The following is a 16377-nucleotide window of genomic DNA, read 5'->3' as shown; positions in this document are numbered from 1 at the left end:
TATGTCACATGTCCATGTTATGCTAAATATTGATTTTCACGTGACATCACATGACGTCATGTGACGTGACCATAATACACGTGAGGCAGTTCCCCTCATTGTGCTGAGTGTTTTGATATGTCACATGTCCATGTTGAGCTAAATTTAGATTTTCATATGACATCATGTGACGTCACGTGAGGTGACCAGAATCTTCCCCTCATTGGGCTGAGTGTTTTGATATATGACATATCCATGTTGTGCTTTTTTTTTTGATTTTGATTATTTTGGGGGTGGGGCTGCACGTGACGTCACGTGGTGTCGAGTGACGTCATCAGAATACAAATGAGGATGTTCCCCTCATTGTTTTGAGTGTTTTGATATGTCACAGGTCCATGTTGTAAATAGTTTTTTGATTTTGCATATTTTGGGGGCGGGGCTGCGGCACAACCGAAAGGCCAGTCGGTACACCAATTTAAAACTTTGTTCAGAGTATCACCCTAAAGGAGCTGGCCGAGTTTGGTGTAGATAGTTCAAAAGCTTGCCGAGTCAAAAACCTCCAAAGTTTATAATGGGAGTCTATGGGGAAAAAAGGCCATTTTGAGACCCGGTACCGGAAGTACCGGTACTCGGATCGCTTATAAAAGTAATAGCAACAAACTTCAGACCAGGTTCTACAACATCTCCGAATTTGGTGCATGTGGCTCGAAAGCCCTAGGAGGAGTTACTCTTGATAAATTTTTGTCTAAGCTTAAATAGGAAAACAGAATGTTGGCTTCTACAAAGCCAACATAAAAGGCGTGGCAAAGTATTGCAGACCGCCTGAATGCGTAAGTAGTGCACAATAACACACTCACCGCTCTGCTAAAAACATCACAATTACAATCCAAATAGTTAATTCACATCTCCAAAAACGCAGTTGTACTCTGATTATGAAACATTTGAATTTTTAATTGAAATGGACTGCAGATATGATGCAGATTGCATCATATGCAGATTGTGTACAGTAACTCCATCACACTGTATAAGGCTTTGATAAATGATCAAAGCCTTACATTATTAATACGCTCACTAGTACGGTTTAATCTTAGCCGTTGTACTCTACTTCTTATGTTGTCCACCGATTTTTCTGTGTTCTCCTGCTTTTATTAATGTAAAGCTGCTATGAAACGATTGTGAAAAGCGCTATATAAATAAAATAAAATTGAATTGAATAAATAGATAATAGATAATAATCACTTTAATTTATATAGCGCCATTCAAAGGACCCAAGGTCGCTTGCTCACTGACTCCATTGAATGTTCTTGTGTGATAAAGAAAGTGTCTCTTTTCGTGTGTGTGTGTGTTTGTGTGTGTGTGGTGTGTGTGTGTATGGGGTGTGTAGATTAAACATGACCAGGCCAAAATGGTCCACTTTTTACATCATAGCTGTGTCAAGAATATCACTGTGTTTATGAGGTAGAAATGATGAGATTTTGTGTTGACAGGTGAACTCTCTGGTGTGTTGCTGGGAGACAGGTTGTATGGCTGCCAGCCTTTTCTCCTGACACCTTTCACAGACCCCCAGGAAGCACAGCAGGCCTACAACCATGCCCATGCCAGGACCAGGGCCAGAGTTGAAATGACCTTTGGCCTCCTGAAGACACGCTTTCACTGCCTTCACAAAATAAGGGTCAGCCCTGTGAGGGCATGTGACTTTACTCTGGCTTGTGCTGTTCTCCACAATGTGGTCTTCCTGAGGAAGGAGAGGGCCCCCATAGTGCCACCAGCCATGGACTGGGACAATCCGGCAATCTTCCCTGATGACGACAGTGGTCGGCTGCTGAGGGACCAATATGTGTTGAATGAATTTAGTTGGAATGTGTGCTTTCAATTTTGGTTAAACATGTCCTGCGGGTGCAGAGGAATTTGGGGTTTTTTGTGTTCTCTACATATGTATACACGTGTATATATATTTAAATTGATTTGGCCTCTTATGATGTTTGTGCTGTATACTGTGTGTATACTGTATACTGAGGGAGGCTACTGCATCCATTCATTTGTCTGTTCAGTTGATGTGTATGGACCTGTGTATGGATTTGTCCTGCATTTATTTCAGTGTGCAGACATGCGGGGTGTGTTATATACAGACCTTTTTGAATGAGTATTTATCATTTTGTATCCTGTGTGACTTCAGTTTCGAAAGGAGCTGATGGTTTACCTGCTTTGTTTTATACTTATTCAATAAAGGAACATAATGTTACACTTTGTGTTTTTATATTTATATGGAATATGTGTTTTATATGACAGAGTATTAGGGCCACACTAAGGAAGAAGGAAAAAGTCAAATTTATGAGGCTGGTTCTTTCTGCGGAAAAGATGCATATTCTTTTTACAGTCCTTATAGATACTTATGACAATGTGCTGATGTGCCAAAAGATTAAGTATGTCCTTGTTTATGAAACCATGTACTGAAGAACAATTCCACGAAATGCCCCACAGCTGTCATTTTAACAACTGTTCTCCTCTAAAACGACGGGTTACAATATTATTAAAGACTTCATTCTCAAAGTCTTTGAATTTTCTTTTTTTTCCTCTGTGGCCCTAATATTCTATCATTATATATAGCCTTATATATAGCCTTATAGTCTATGGGAAACTGTAAATTATCTAATGACAGCAACATCATCTAAAAATCATCATTTATCCAAAATGATTGAAATTAATGATCACAAATGTTTAAATAATGACAGTGGGTCTAGTTATACTGTATTTGATAACAATGTATAGTGGGCAGTGGAATAACTATTGGTTTCCGTTTGTGGTGACTGCTGACTGACATAAGGGATGAGATTAAATAGAGCCTAGAACTTAGCCTGGTCTGGAGCAGGCTAGCTCCACAGAATAAGTCTCCATGGTAATTTATACCATAACATTGTACCGCCCCCAATCCAGCTTTAGTGCAACCGGATCACGGATAAATCAAGATATCGCCAAGATATCCCGGCTTAATCCCTTATACTAGTTTTGTGCAATAGGCCCCTGATCATGGCTTGTGTATATGAATTTTATGTTTTGAATGTGTTACTTGTTGGTTTTGTGTTTATTTTTTTAATATGATTTTAATGAATAAACTTGTGTGCAAACGAGCCACAAACTGACCTCTGCAAATGAAGTGATTTCAAGATTTCCCAGGCTGAAAAATGAGCACACTTAAGAAATTATTATGGATCAGTGTCCTTCAGCCAAGTTAGAAAAGAAATTCTTTTATCGGACAAATATTCCTTATAAGTAAACATTAAAACATTTTGTTGTAAGAAAATAATCAGTTCTTGGCTGATTACTGTATTTTTTTTTAGTTAATAATACAAAGAACGCTTGTATGTTTGAGTAAAAGCCATCTATTCTGCCATCCACTAAAGCCATCCACTAAAGCCATCTATTCTGAAGACTTTCTTTGTTGGAAAACTTTTAAAATTGCAGTTTTTTGTACCAAGTGCTTACTTTAGATATTTCTTCCAAAATAAAGTAAACACCTTTGCAGAGAAAACTTCATATCAGAGTCAAACACAAACCGATTATGCTTCCGCATTGACAAATGTAGATGGATAAATTAGCTTTACTTAGTTTTATTTTCTTACGTGCCATCAACCGAGATCTGTCCATCACAAAAATAGCAGCATGTTCTTAGTTTAGTTTTGTAGGTTAACCTTAGAGGTATGGTTTTGATGATTAATGTTTTGTCACTAATTGGAGTTGTGCTTTTTCTCTTCCTATCCTTTCCTATGCTCAAACCAAAGGGGCCTATCCCTCAAAGAAAAAGCACTATATCCAATGTCTAAGTTTTAGTTAATAAAGATATCATTAAAAAGCCCAAGAGAAAAGATATCTGATCTTCTGTCTAAAAATGTCTTTAGAATGACTTGAAAAAATGATTGTTAAAATTGTTTATATAGTTTTTATTTATATAAAAAGGAGGGAAAATGTATTGTGTTCATGTATCCTCCCTGGTTACTGAAGATTTTTCCCTTTGCGTTATCATGTCTGCAAGGCCACATTCCATTTTCAGTTCTTATCGAACAGTTTCCATCTTTCTATCATGTTACAAAGTTATCAGCTGGAACAAGGGCCTCTTGTTCATTCTTCCTAGGTTGATGCACAGAATTTACTGTAAAAACACATAATTATATAGAAACACTCATGAGATTTAAAACTTTTTAAAACCGTTCAGGGTTTCTGTCTACCATCTTCTGTCTAAGTCTCTGTGCACGTTGATCCTATAATAACTGCTCTTATAGAATACTTAGCAACATGACTAGTCAGTTTATTCAAATGTACATTAATAGATTTTTAATTTTATAAATAGATTTTTAAATAAAGTTTGTGTGTGGTATCATGCAAGCACACAATATTTTTCATTTTTCCTTCTATTTAACGGTTGAGAGGTTTTCAGATTGCAGGTTAATACAGAAATTATAGTGCAGGAACACAGTTAATGGGCCACATTAAGTGGCTTTGTTTCAGCTTTAATAAATAAACCCTCTAAGCTTTGAGTCTAAGTAAAATATCCGGTTATATATTAGAGGTACTAGCTTTACCTCTTGTGTATATAGGCACTCAGTGTGTTATGCCATTTCACTTCTGACTGATGAAGATCATGTTTGTGTCTTAACTTGCAGACAAAAGAGAGAACACATCACCTGGAAAGAAGAAAGTCCATTTTGCAGGCGACAACAAAGAGAACACGTGGCCTGAGCAGAGGGTCGGCATCCGACCTCAGGAGCACGTACTCATTACAAAACTACACGCAGTTAACGTAGGAGACGTTGAGAGAAATTATCCACTGAAGTGCAGGCCCATGCTGGGTCTTCGCTAACATTCACTGTCTATAAACCAGTCCTGATTTCAGCAGTGCATCAGCCCTGAGGAATGACATCACAAACTCTCCACAAAGCATCAGAAGCATCTACTAAACTCTTGACTGAAAGATTGATCGTTTTCCTTGTAGAACACACAATCAACCGTAGCTTGACAACTTGACTTTGTTTTAAGTGGCTTTTCATGTAGCTTAATATAAAGAATTTCAAGAAATGTTCTATTTATTGTGTTTCAGAAAGTGCAAGTTTGGCTAATGGTCTAAGACTGGGTAAATTTATTTAATGTTAGTTATGTCTGAGAGAGTGTGAGTATAGATTGTGTTGTGAAAAATGCTTGTACATGTCAATTAAAAGAAAAGGAAAAACTTTCTTGACTGATTATTTCACAATGGATTTTGAAAAATAATTCTCAAATTAAGAGAAAATGAGCTTACTGAAATGTACGGAACTTGAGTTGACCCACAGTTGAGAGCAAAACTTAACATACACTTAAACTTGAGTCAGTGTTGTTTTTTTTTTTATTATTATTAAATCCCACATATTCATACACGTTACGATTCACTTGATTTTTCAAGTCTTTTATTGCATCTACTTTGTTCACAATCAAAGTCTAGTTTAAACTAAATATTAGCAACAGAGGCTTTTACAAAATGTGGACACCTGACAAATCTCACCAGTATTTGCTTTCTGAACATCCCATTATAGATTTAATTCAGTTTTTATATATGTATAGTCTTTAAGAATGGATTTCGTTTTACAGAACAAAGTAGTTTTACAGAAACCTGCATATAAGGCAGGTCTCTCACTGCCACAAGGGTCATTTACCCTAAATCAAGTATGCAGACCAATGAGTTCACTGTGTTGAAGCCAAACTGGAGCCAGAAGAAGACAAAATATTTAGGTATGCACTTGTAATGGTATGTTCTAAAGTTGTTTAAAAAGATATACAGAGTGTAAGCAAAGCTTCTGGTAAGACTGGCTACAATAGAAGAATTAAAAAATGAGAACCAGAAGATAACACAGAAATAAAGGCGTCCTTGGATATGAAGTATCTAACCACTCCACTATCTTCCAATGCCATCCAGTTTAGCTGCATGTGGTCCTGGTACAAGTCTTGTCAGAATCCAGTAGAAGTGCAAATAATATCCTTTATACATTCCTCAACTTTATTAAGCTGGTGTCTCCTCTGGCGTTACTGAAACATACACTCATAAATACATCCACTTTATTAGAAACACCTGTACAGTCAGGCTTTATTACAGTTATTGTACAGTTTAATTAGACAATCATCCAGCAGCAACACAATGCATAAAATCATGCAGATACAGGTCAAGAGCTTCAGATCATATCAAACGTCAGAATAGGGAAAAGATGGGAATTGATGCTTGTTTGTAGCTTAAATGTTGGTTTGAGTTTTTGAGAAATTGATGATCTCCGGGGATTTTCACACACAACAGTCTCTAGGGTTTACACATAATGGTGCGAAAAACAAAAAACCATCCTATGGGTGGAGTCTGCATGGATGAATGGCATATCTGTGGAATGGTCAGTTGTCCACATACTCTGGCTGTATTGTGTATATTTCAGCTTTAAATCACCAAATCAAAATTCCAGTGGGTTACATTCACCAAGTTGACATCTACCAGTCTGACTAGCTTGGCCTATGTTTAGGTAAATTGAAGGTGTTAAGACTAGGCTGGATTCTTCTACAGGGAAGAATGCATGAAGTAACATTTATAGCATTTGGCAGACATGCATACATTTATCTTATTTTTAACACAACAGAGCAGCTGACAGCTAATGACCTCGCTCGAGTACACAAGCAGCCACAACTTGGCAGTAGCAGCATTTGAACCCATTACAGTACCTTCTTTGTCACAAACCATTGTCTTTTCACTTTGGAGCAAAGCTTAGAGGTTCAAGGACACATATAATGAAAACATACTTTTTAGCTAGAAAAGTTAAATATCTTTTTAAAAATTGGAACATTATATTCATTCATTTTCTACCGCTTATCCGAACTACCTTGGGTCACGGGGAGCCTGTGCCTATCTCAGGCGTCATCGGGCATCAAGGCATGATACACCCTGGACGGAGTGCCAACCCATCGCAGGGCACACACACACTCTCATACTACGGACAATTTTCCAGAGATGCCAATCAACCTACCATGCATGTCTTTGGACCGGGGGAGGAAACTGGAGTACCCGGAGGAAACCCCCGAGGCACAGGGAGAACATGCAAACTCCATGCAAACTTATATATATCCAAATATTTAGTTTATACCTTGTGAGCTGGTCCAGTGACTTATGACTTTGCTTAAGGTCTCTCTCTCTCTCTCTCTCTCTCTCTCTCACACACACACACACACACACAAACACTCACTCACAGACACACACGCACTCATACACACACTCTCTCTCACACACTCTCTCTCTCACACACACACACGCACACACTCACACACACACACTCTCTCTCTCTCTCTCTCTCTCTCTCACACACACACACACACACACACACACTCACTCACAGACACACACTCTCTCTCTCTCTCTCTCTCACACACACACACACTCACAGACACACTCTCTCTCTCTCACACACACAAACACACACTCACAGACACACACTCTCGCTCTCTCACACACACACTCACAGACCCACACTCTCTCTCTCTCACACTCACACGCACACGCACACACAGACACACACACAGCTACTGAATTCCAGGGGCCTGTTTCAGAAAGCAGGTTAAGTGAAAACTCTGAGTATGTTAACCCTGAAATGAGGGAAACTCTGGGTTTTCCGTTTCAGAAAGGGAGGTATGTTAAACCCGAGAAAACAGGTTAAGTTAAGCCCATTTCTGAAAGAGAGGTAACTTATACTCAGAGTCAGTTACCATAGTAACTTACTCTGTGAACCTTACCTGGTCGGGAGCCTTCCTTAAACCCAGAGTTTCTTTCTTTCTTACACCTCATTCATTGCACACATTTCAGTTACGCAGAGAGCAGTAAAGGGAATGTGGGATGTGGTAGCTTAGTGGTTAAAGGTGTTGGACTACTGATCAGAAGGTCAGGGGTTCAAATCCTAGGTCGACCAAGCTTTTGTGGACACAATTGCTCAGTTGTATAAATTGAAACAAAATATAAGTCACTCTGGGTAAGGGGGTGTGCTAAATGCTGTAAATGTAAAACGAATGAAATGGCGTGTCCTTTTATGGACGATCCTGTTGATGAAGTCTGTATTAATTTTTTTGAGCCCAGAGTGGATTTTTGTTACATCCCTATGCATTTTTATTTGAGCGGTAACGTTTTTCTTTACAGTCAATAAGATCCATAATCTCATCAATCCTTACATCAGCCATCGCGGCCGTGCTCTTACAGACGAGCAGATGCTTTGCGTTGCCTTACGTTTCTTTGCGAATTGTAGTTTTGTGTATAACATCGGGGATGCAGAACATATTAGTAAGGCTACTGTTTGCAGAGCAGTCTTAAGCGCTTTCTGACAATTTTTATGTTGTTTCCTGATAAAAAAAATACTGTTCTTACGGTTTCACCTCTGATATTATAACAGTTGGGAATTTTCTCTAAAATAGTTCTTAATTACTAACTACAAATTACATCTTCAACAAGTCGAATTAGATTAATGTAATAATTACTATCTCTAGAAAGTATTGGTCTACTTATTAATTTGGTCTACTTACTTATTAATTACTTTCTAAATCCCAAATCAACCTCAACCACTTAAACAATAAGGTGAGACAAGAAACTGAACTTCTAATGCAGTTTTACATTAAAAATATACATTTTTTATTATATACACCTTTTAAAATTTGATGTTAAATCCACTATTGTTTTATACAGCAGTGTTGCATTTTTTTTTAATACGTGTTCATATTCTCCACATGCTTGCATAAGCACTTCCAGTTCTGCTGGTGAGAAATATGCTGACTTTTTTTGGTCTGACGCTGTTGCCATGGTGACTCGTTATATCTGCGCTCCATTGATAATGGCTTTTTTTAGTTGAGGTGCAAGCGCTTAACTCAGAGTCAGTCAATTTAGAGTTGATAAGACTAACTAATTTCAGCTGTTCTGTAACCGAAAACTCAGTTTCCCATCTTAGGGTTTGTCAACTCAGAGTTCAAGTTTAAACTCAGAGTTGGTTGAACCACCTTTCTGAAACAGGCCCCAGTACGTCACCCGCTGCTGGGCAACAGTTAAACGGGGTAAGTTACGAAACGTGTGAACAATAACCGTATAATCCACTCCACAACAATTGTCACGACTCGAGAATGTTCTTTAGGTCTGAATCTCTCTTGATCTCTCGACTCTTCTTTCGCCTGAAAATATGCAACAAGTCGCCCAGTATTTCGTGAATAATTGGAATAAATTATAGAAAATAAAAGTGTGCACATCAAATGTGGAAATATTACATGAATGAATGAATGAATGGGTTGTGTATAAATGCCAATGCAGGCAGAACGACGGACATAGATTCAATTAATGAACTCATTAAACGAGTTTTCCAACACCATAGTTACTATAACATATATTAATATGAACTACTACTAATCGTGTATATACGTAGTTTGCACATCCATATTAAAATTGTAGTGTTTTGCAACGTAAGAAATTTAACCATGATAAATCATGTCAGAGATTTATGATCAAGTGTAAGTCACCCTTGTACCGGGGAAATAAATGGTGGTATGGTATTTATTTTTAATTAAATACTTTTTTTTTTCTAAACACAGAGCTTAAAAAGAACATAAGAATTAAATAAGACATAAGTTTTACATTCAAAATATAGGTGCAATTGCCTAATTGAATTATTATTACAATAATAATAAAAATAATAATAAAAATAATAATAATAATTCAAAATAATAATAAATAATATGTTCATAAAATTAGACACTGTTTTTATAATGTACTATAAAAAATAATAATAATAATAATTGTATTACTATAATGTACTATAATAATAATAATAATAATAATAATAATAATAATAATAATAATAATAATTAAAGCTGCAAGCAGCATTTCCCGGGTTCAAGCGTTTAAGGCCTTTAGGGAGTTTAAGGCCTTAAAGGATTTTCACATACACAAAGTGACAAATAAACAAAGTCATATCGGTGAGTACAATCCTCGTGCGAAGCAAAACGAAGTATGAAAACATACTTGGCAATAAAGACCATTCTGATTCTGATTCTGAGACTTTGCCTTACGAGTCAGCACAAAATTGGGTTTTTGGACCTATGGGCACAAACGCATTTTGGGGCGCTGAAGCGCCCCAGATTGTCCGATTCCGCTGAGATTTTGGCCCTGAGTAACTGTGACCAGTACTACCATCTGACCAAGTTTGAGCTCTCTAGGCCTTACAGTTTGGGCTGCACGACCGTTTCTAGGGCGGAATAATAATAATAATAATAATAATAATAATAATAATAATAATAATAATAATAATAATAAACCTAACAAAAACAATAGGTTTCCAACCCCAATAATAATAATAATAATAGTAATAATACAATTTTTATACCTATAATGTACTATAATATTAATATTTTTATATAGAACTCCGTCTGCAAAAGATCTCTTTTCTCCTGTCACGATCAAGACAAGAAGCGTCGCGAGTGAGATTCCGGACTTGAATAATGTCTAGAGAAGCTCAGGAATAGGTGTAAACCGGCCGCGCGCGCGTGTGCGTGTGTGTTTGTTAGCTGGTTAGCACTGTTGTGTTTGTTAGCTGTAGTGATGGCGAAGTGAAGCTTTCTTGAAGCAGTGAAGCTTTCAACACAATTGTATCGGAAAAAAGGTTCATTACTCGAAGCTTTTCAAATCAGAGCTCAATGAGGACCTCTGCTGGTGAAAGCGCTATCACAGAATGTGCCACAACCAAACAACGTATTTATTTTAGAAGCAATTACGGATTGACAAATTAAGGACATATTAATAAATAAATTAATGAATATATTAAATACATGACCAAAGCATGTTCCATTGCATACGCATGGTAACTCCAAAATGTAATAAAGAGAACTTTTTGTATGGTGAATGTGGACATTTTGAAAAAAATCAAACTCATGAATGTTGAAGTGCAGACACTTTTACACGATTAGAAATCTGCCTTACAGACTACTGTTCTGTAGGCTAGATGGATGCTTTGTGCTTAATTATGTTTTATTAACAATCAGCAGTCAGCAATCAGGTGTCCATCTGTTCAGCATGACTATATAGACAAACAGTCTTGTAAGTGTGAGCTCGTGAAAGGGACATTGTAAGTGTTCTTGAATGAGTGACATGGAAGTGAGATTTGAATGAGTGACATTATTAAAGACCAGCTGCTGGGAGCATATCAAACACTGGACCTAAAAACAGATCAAGGATAGACCTTGTCTCAAAAGTATAAAGTGTGAACCATTTAAAAAAGATCACGGTATTAAGCGCTGCACAAAAGGCTTTTCTTGCATTCCTATATTTTTCAACTTATTACTACTATCCAATAAATATATATATGACAAAATATACGACATGACATGTTACATTGAATCGTATAATTGCCCAATGATGAGTGAGATTTAAGTTATAAATATAGGCTTCACAACAAAACCACATGTATCCATTTTATTGGGCGAAATCAAATGAAAGTTTGACCCCACATTACAGAACGTGATTTTTTTGTAACAGGCTCCATTGACAACTCGCAACAATAAGTTCCCCTAAACTCGCTATACAGTAATAGATTCCGTGTAACGCAATACTCTAATACAACACACGAGTGGGCGCCGCGTGTTGCTCGCGATTTTAAACCTTTGAATCAGATAACAAAGCAGTCATGTGGATGTGTGTGAAACGAAGCTTCGGACGTCATTGGTCACGAGATTTTACCAGAACGAATCAAGCTTCGATACAAAGCTTCAATGAAAATCGGTTCATTTTTTGACACACGCCTCAGAGCTTCGGTGTCACTGGTAACATCACTAGTTAGCTGTGTGTTTGTTTTTACTCTCCGCCGTACGGTGAAACCATGGCTTGTGAACCGAACCGCGCCCGTTTGCTGTGCATGCTATTATTAACGTTTAGTTATTTCGTGGTCGAGGTGGTGGTCAGTCGGCTCACGGCGTCGCTCGCGTTGCTCTCGGACTCTTTCCACATGTTATCGGACGTGATGGCGCTGATTGTAGCGCTGGTGGCGGTGCGTTTTGCCGAGCGCACACAGTCCACCAACAAGAACACGTTCGGCTGGATCCGTGCTGAGGTGATGGGCGCCCTCGTCAACGCCGTGATCCTGACCGCGCTCTGCTTCACTATTGTGCTCGAGACCATCGAGCGCTTCACCGAGCGCTTCACCGAGCCGCAGGAGATCGAGAACCCGCTCCTGGTGATCGCCGTCGGGACCGCGGGGCTCGTGGTCAACCTGCTGGGCTGTGTCTTTTTCACGGGCACGCAAACAGTCACGGCAAGTCGAAGCACAACAGGACGAACATGAGCAAGAGCGAGATGTCCACTGAATGTGGACCCACCGTAGATGAGAACAACAACCTGGACGGCGGTCACGGTAGCCCGAACGACGTGAACTCAGACAGCAGAGGACCAGCTGGTGAGAGGAGGCTTTTTTCTTTACTGTTCTCTCCTCCTTTTTATTTATGTGCTTCTGAAGGGGTTCATGCTTAAGCAGGATCATTTAGATGACACAAACCAACCCGAGTACAAGGCTGTATTGAAATAGAGCTCATCACCTTTATCACCAATAGTTTATCATCACCTTTAAATACCTGCTCAGGTGAATTCGGAGCAGGAAATGTTGGGGGTCGCTGATATTTAAATATAATCGAGCTAAAGACTTCTGCTATCTATTTAGTGACTAGCCGTCGTTTGTACTTGATGTTCTCGGATGTTTTGCAGCCTGGATCCCATTTAACTGTAAAAAAAAAAAATAAATAAAAAAAAATAAAACATCCACCTTCCCCTCAATTCAGAATGAAAAAATAATCTAGTTATTCAATATGTTCTATAATAATAATATTTTTATTCATTTAATGTACTTTAATAATAATAATAATAATAATATTCTTATAATGTACTATAATAATAATAATAGTAATATTTATATTCCTATAATATACTATAATATTAATAATATTTATATTCCTATAATATATTATAATATTAATAATATTTTTATTCCTCAACTTTCCACCAACACAGAATTTCCATGCTGACATTTTTTATTCTTAGATTTTCTTGTTTTTTTCAGTTAAGGTTTGAATGAAGCCAAACTAATTTAAGCAGGCTAATAATTATTAGGACTGGATGATGCAAGGTTGTGATTTCCACCACTGTAAAACATATATATACATATATATATATATATATATATATATATATATATATATATATATATATATATATATATATATATATGTGTGTGTGTGTGTGTGTGTATATATATATATATATATATATATATATATATATATAAAGTTCAGCATTTTTGCACTGAAAACTAACCAATTACAAACCCGATCACATGGGAGAAAAAAAGATATTTTGTAAGAACTGACGTTGTGTTGCAGTGCAATGACAGGCTGCTTATCTGCACATATCATATCAGTCAATTAATAAATAATTAACATTAGTTTTTGGTAACAGATCTCACATTCCTTAGTACACAAAGAAACACATGACAACTATCATGTCAGACTATTTTCTATAAGATTTTATATGAATTACTCCAATACTATGTCACAATGTTTTATTTTGGATACTTAAAAATATTCTTGTTTGCCGTAACCCGACCGACCCTGTCAATTTAGGACCGACTCAATTTTTTATTTTTTATTTTTGCTTTAAGACCGACCGACTTGCCGGTTGTAAGACCTTTTTTTTTAACTCTTCAAACAACTAATACAAAAGCATAAAATAATATTAATGATATTTTAGTAAGTATTGTAAATCTATAAATTGCCTAGGCCTACATACAAACGAAGGCTACGTTCTTTCTTTTAAATAAAACCCGTGACGTCATCTATGGCCTGTGCGTTCGCTTCGTCTCATACTCTTTCACTGTCAGAGTCAACGGTTCGCGCTTGGTAATGATGGCTGCGGTTGCAGTAAACAAAATGTTCTCTGTCACCGTTCAAAGTCATACGGGTTCGGGCACCATAATTCATCTAAAAAAAATCATTAAAATAGCTCGACACCGCTTTAACTTGGCACGAAGTTCCAAGAAAACTGTGCCCAGCATCAAAATAAGCTTTGCAATGATGCGCCCGAAGGCACGGGATGAAGAGCCAGTCAGTGACGTCACGATATGCTAATTTGTTTAAACTCATACCTACGTAATCACCATCACCAAAATTGTACTTTTTTTTTTACATTGAAACTTGGGAAAAAAATATAGACCTACCTACCGACCCTTTTTTTTTTTTTATTGTTACTGCAAAGCAAAATATTTTTAAGGATGGCCTCACTGTTGTCTTTTTTCTGTTTGCCTGCAAGTTTGTTCACTTAATTTTAGGGATTTCTTGGCTTGCATTTACACCGACGGTCTGTTGACAGTCCATTAAGAGATTTCTGATGGATGATAGATTGATAGATTGATAACCGTTGATAGATTTTACTTTCATCATGTTACATTTAAATGCTGGGATGCAGTTGGTGCTTAAAAAAACCCCACATGCTTTAATTTATTTAATTTTTGTTAAAAATACTTTTAAATGAAAAATTCCTATTGGCATAAATGCTTGTTTGGCAGTTTTTCTTGAGTTCAGCAACCCGTTTTTTTACTGAATGCCCCAAACCCACAGGCTAAGTGTTGACTGCTAATTCATTTTCTTAATTGAATCTTCTTAATTTGTTCAGTAAAGAACAATTTATGCTGAAAATTTTTTTTTATTTTTTTATTTTTATTTGCTAGTGGTTATGTATGAGAAATGTAATATAATTAACCCCAGCTGAGGCATCTATTTAGTTGACTAGCCGTCTTTTGTACTCGATGTTCTCAAATGTTTTGCAGCCTGGATCCCATTTATACGTAGAATAATTTATGCCGAAAAATGTATATATTTTTGTTTCTCATTTTTATTTGCTAGTGATTATGTATGAGAAATGTAGTTATGTGTAGTTAAGCCTTGTGTTTTCTTTGTATTGTGGGTGTTTATGTGGCAGAGCTCTCAGTTGTGCAGCTGAACGCCGAGCTGGAGCACGAGCCTAACCTTGACCTTCAGCACGAGCATGAGCTTGAGCATGAGCATGATTCATCCTCGTCTTCCCAGATGAACATGCGTGGTGCTTTCCTTATTGTTATGTGTGACACACTTGGCTCTGTCATTGTCGTGGTCAGCGCCATCATCTACACCTTTGTGTGGCGTCCATGTGAGCCAGGCCTTCCCTGCAACAACATGTGCTTTGCCAACACACACTGCAGTGACCAATATTACCCTAACCACACACTGGGCTTTGGTGATGCAGAACACAACAACACAAACACCATGTCCAACATAGCGGGGCCCTGCTGGGTGCTGTACCTGGATCCGACTCTGTGCCTCATCATGGTCTGCATTGTAATGTACACGACGTTCCCGCTCCTGCAGGAGTCCGCCCTCATCCTGCTGCAGACTGTTCCCGAGCAGGTCGACGTGAGCTCCTAAGCGCTCGCCTGCACCAGATCGAAGGTGTTCTGGCTGTGCACGAGCTCCACATCTGGCAGCTTGCCGGAAGTCACATCATTGCCACAGCACACATCAGATGCCAAAACCATGCCTCCTACATGAGTTTGGCAAAACGCGTGAAGGCCTTCTTTCATGATGAAGGCATCCACCCCACCACCATCCAGCTTGAGTATGTCATGATGAGCTCTGAGTCACACGCCTCGTTCTGTGAGCTCTCCTGCAGCACACAGTGTGCTGCTAAGGTCTGCTGCCAAAATGGCAAACCCCCTAACAACAAAAACACAAATACGGATCGTGGGAGCGAAGCAGAACCCCCCACTTCCACTGCTCTGTAGGTCATCAGTGAGTCTCTGGAAAGTGGCTCCAAGTGACCTCACCAGAGAGGTGGAGTCCTTTTTACAAGGAAGAATAAGTACAAAGAATTCATTAATAAAGACACCAGAAACCATAAATATATCCAAAACTACCTGCACACTTAATGAATTACAAAACCAGAGCCATTTGAGACAAAGAGGGATGCACCGATCTGATATTGAGCTGATATGATATCAGTATCGAAACACTGGATCGCATTGGACACATCATCTGCCCCCTTGCTATATTTCATGCCCTCAGCATTGACCAAACTTTCATGTAAACAGTAAAACAGAATTCATATTTCTACAAAATGGACAGTTCAAATTAAACTTGTGGATTCGTGCCTTTTAGTGGTAAAAGGTGTAATAACACTGGTGGTAGGAGAAGGAGCATCGGAAAAGGCTTCAGTGTACAATTTATTCAGTGGACCCAGAACCTAAAATGGTATTGGCGCATCTATTGAGACCGTGATGAGGCAAGAGTGCTTCAACCAAGAAGTGAATC

General features: G+C 38.0%; 1 protein-coding gene and 1 pseudogene across 1 annotated transcript in view; both read left to right on the top strand.

Annotated features, from left to right (window-relative positions):
* The window catches only part of LOC132842424 (serine/threonine-protein kinase Nek2-like), a 13781-nt gene extending 8859 nt beyond the window's left edge, over positions 1-4922 (top strand). Inside the window, exon 4 of the mRNA XM_060865103.1 lies at positions 4638-4922. Within this exon, the coding sequence (XP_060721086.1) occupies positions 4638-4834 (197 nt within the window). The 3' untranslated portion in view covers positions 4835-4922. The remainder of the gene's footprint in view (positions 1-4637) is intronic.
* A 6910-nt stretch (positions 4923-11832) lies between these two features.
* LOC132842309 (proton-coupled zinc antiporter SLC30A1-like) lies at positions 11833-16100 on the top strand (annotated as a pseudogene).
* The last annotated feature ends 277 nt before the right edge of the window (positions 16101-16377 follow it).

The sequence above is a fragment of the Tachysurus vachellii genome, chromosome 3 (genome assembly GCF_030014155.1).
Source record: "Tachysurus vachellii isolate PV-2020 chromosome 3, HZAU_Pvac_v1, whole genome shotgun sequence".
Lineage (NCBI taxonomy): Eukaryota > Metazoa > Chordata > Actinopteri > Siluriformes > Bagridae > Tachysurus > Tachysurus vachellii.
This window is presented reverse-complemented; position numbering and strand designations above follow the sequence as displayed.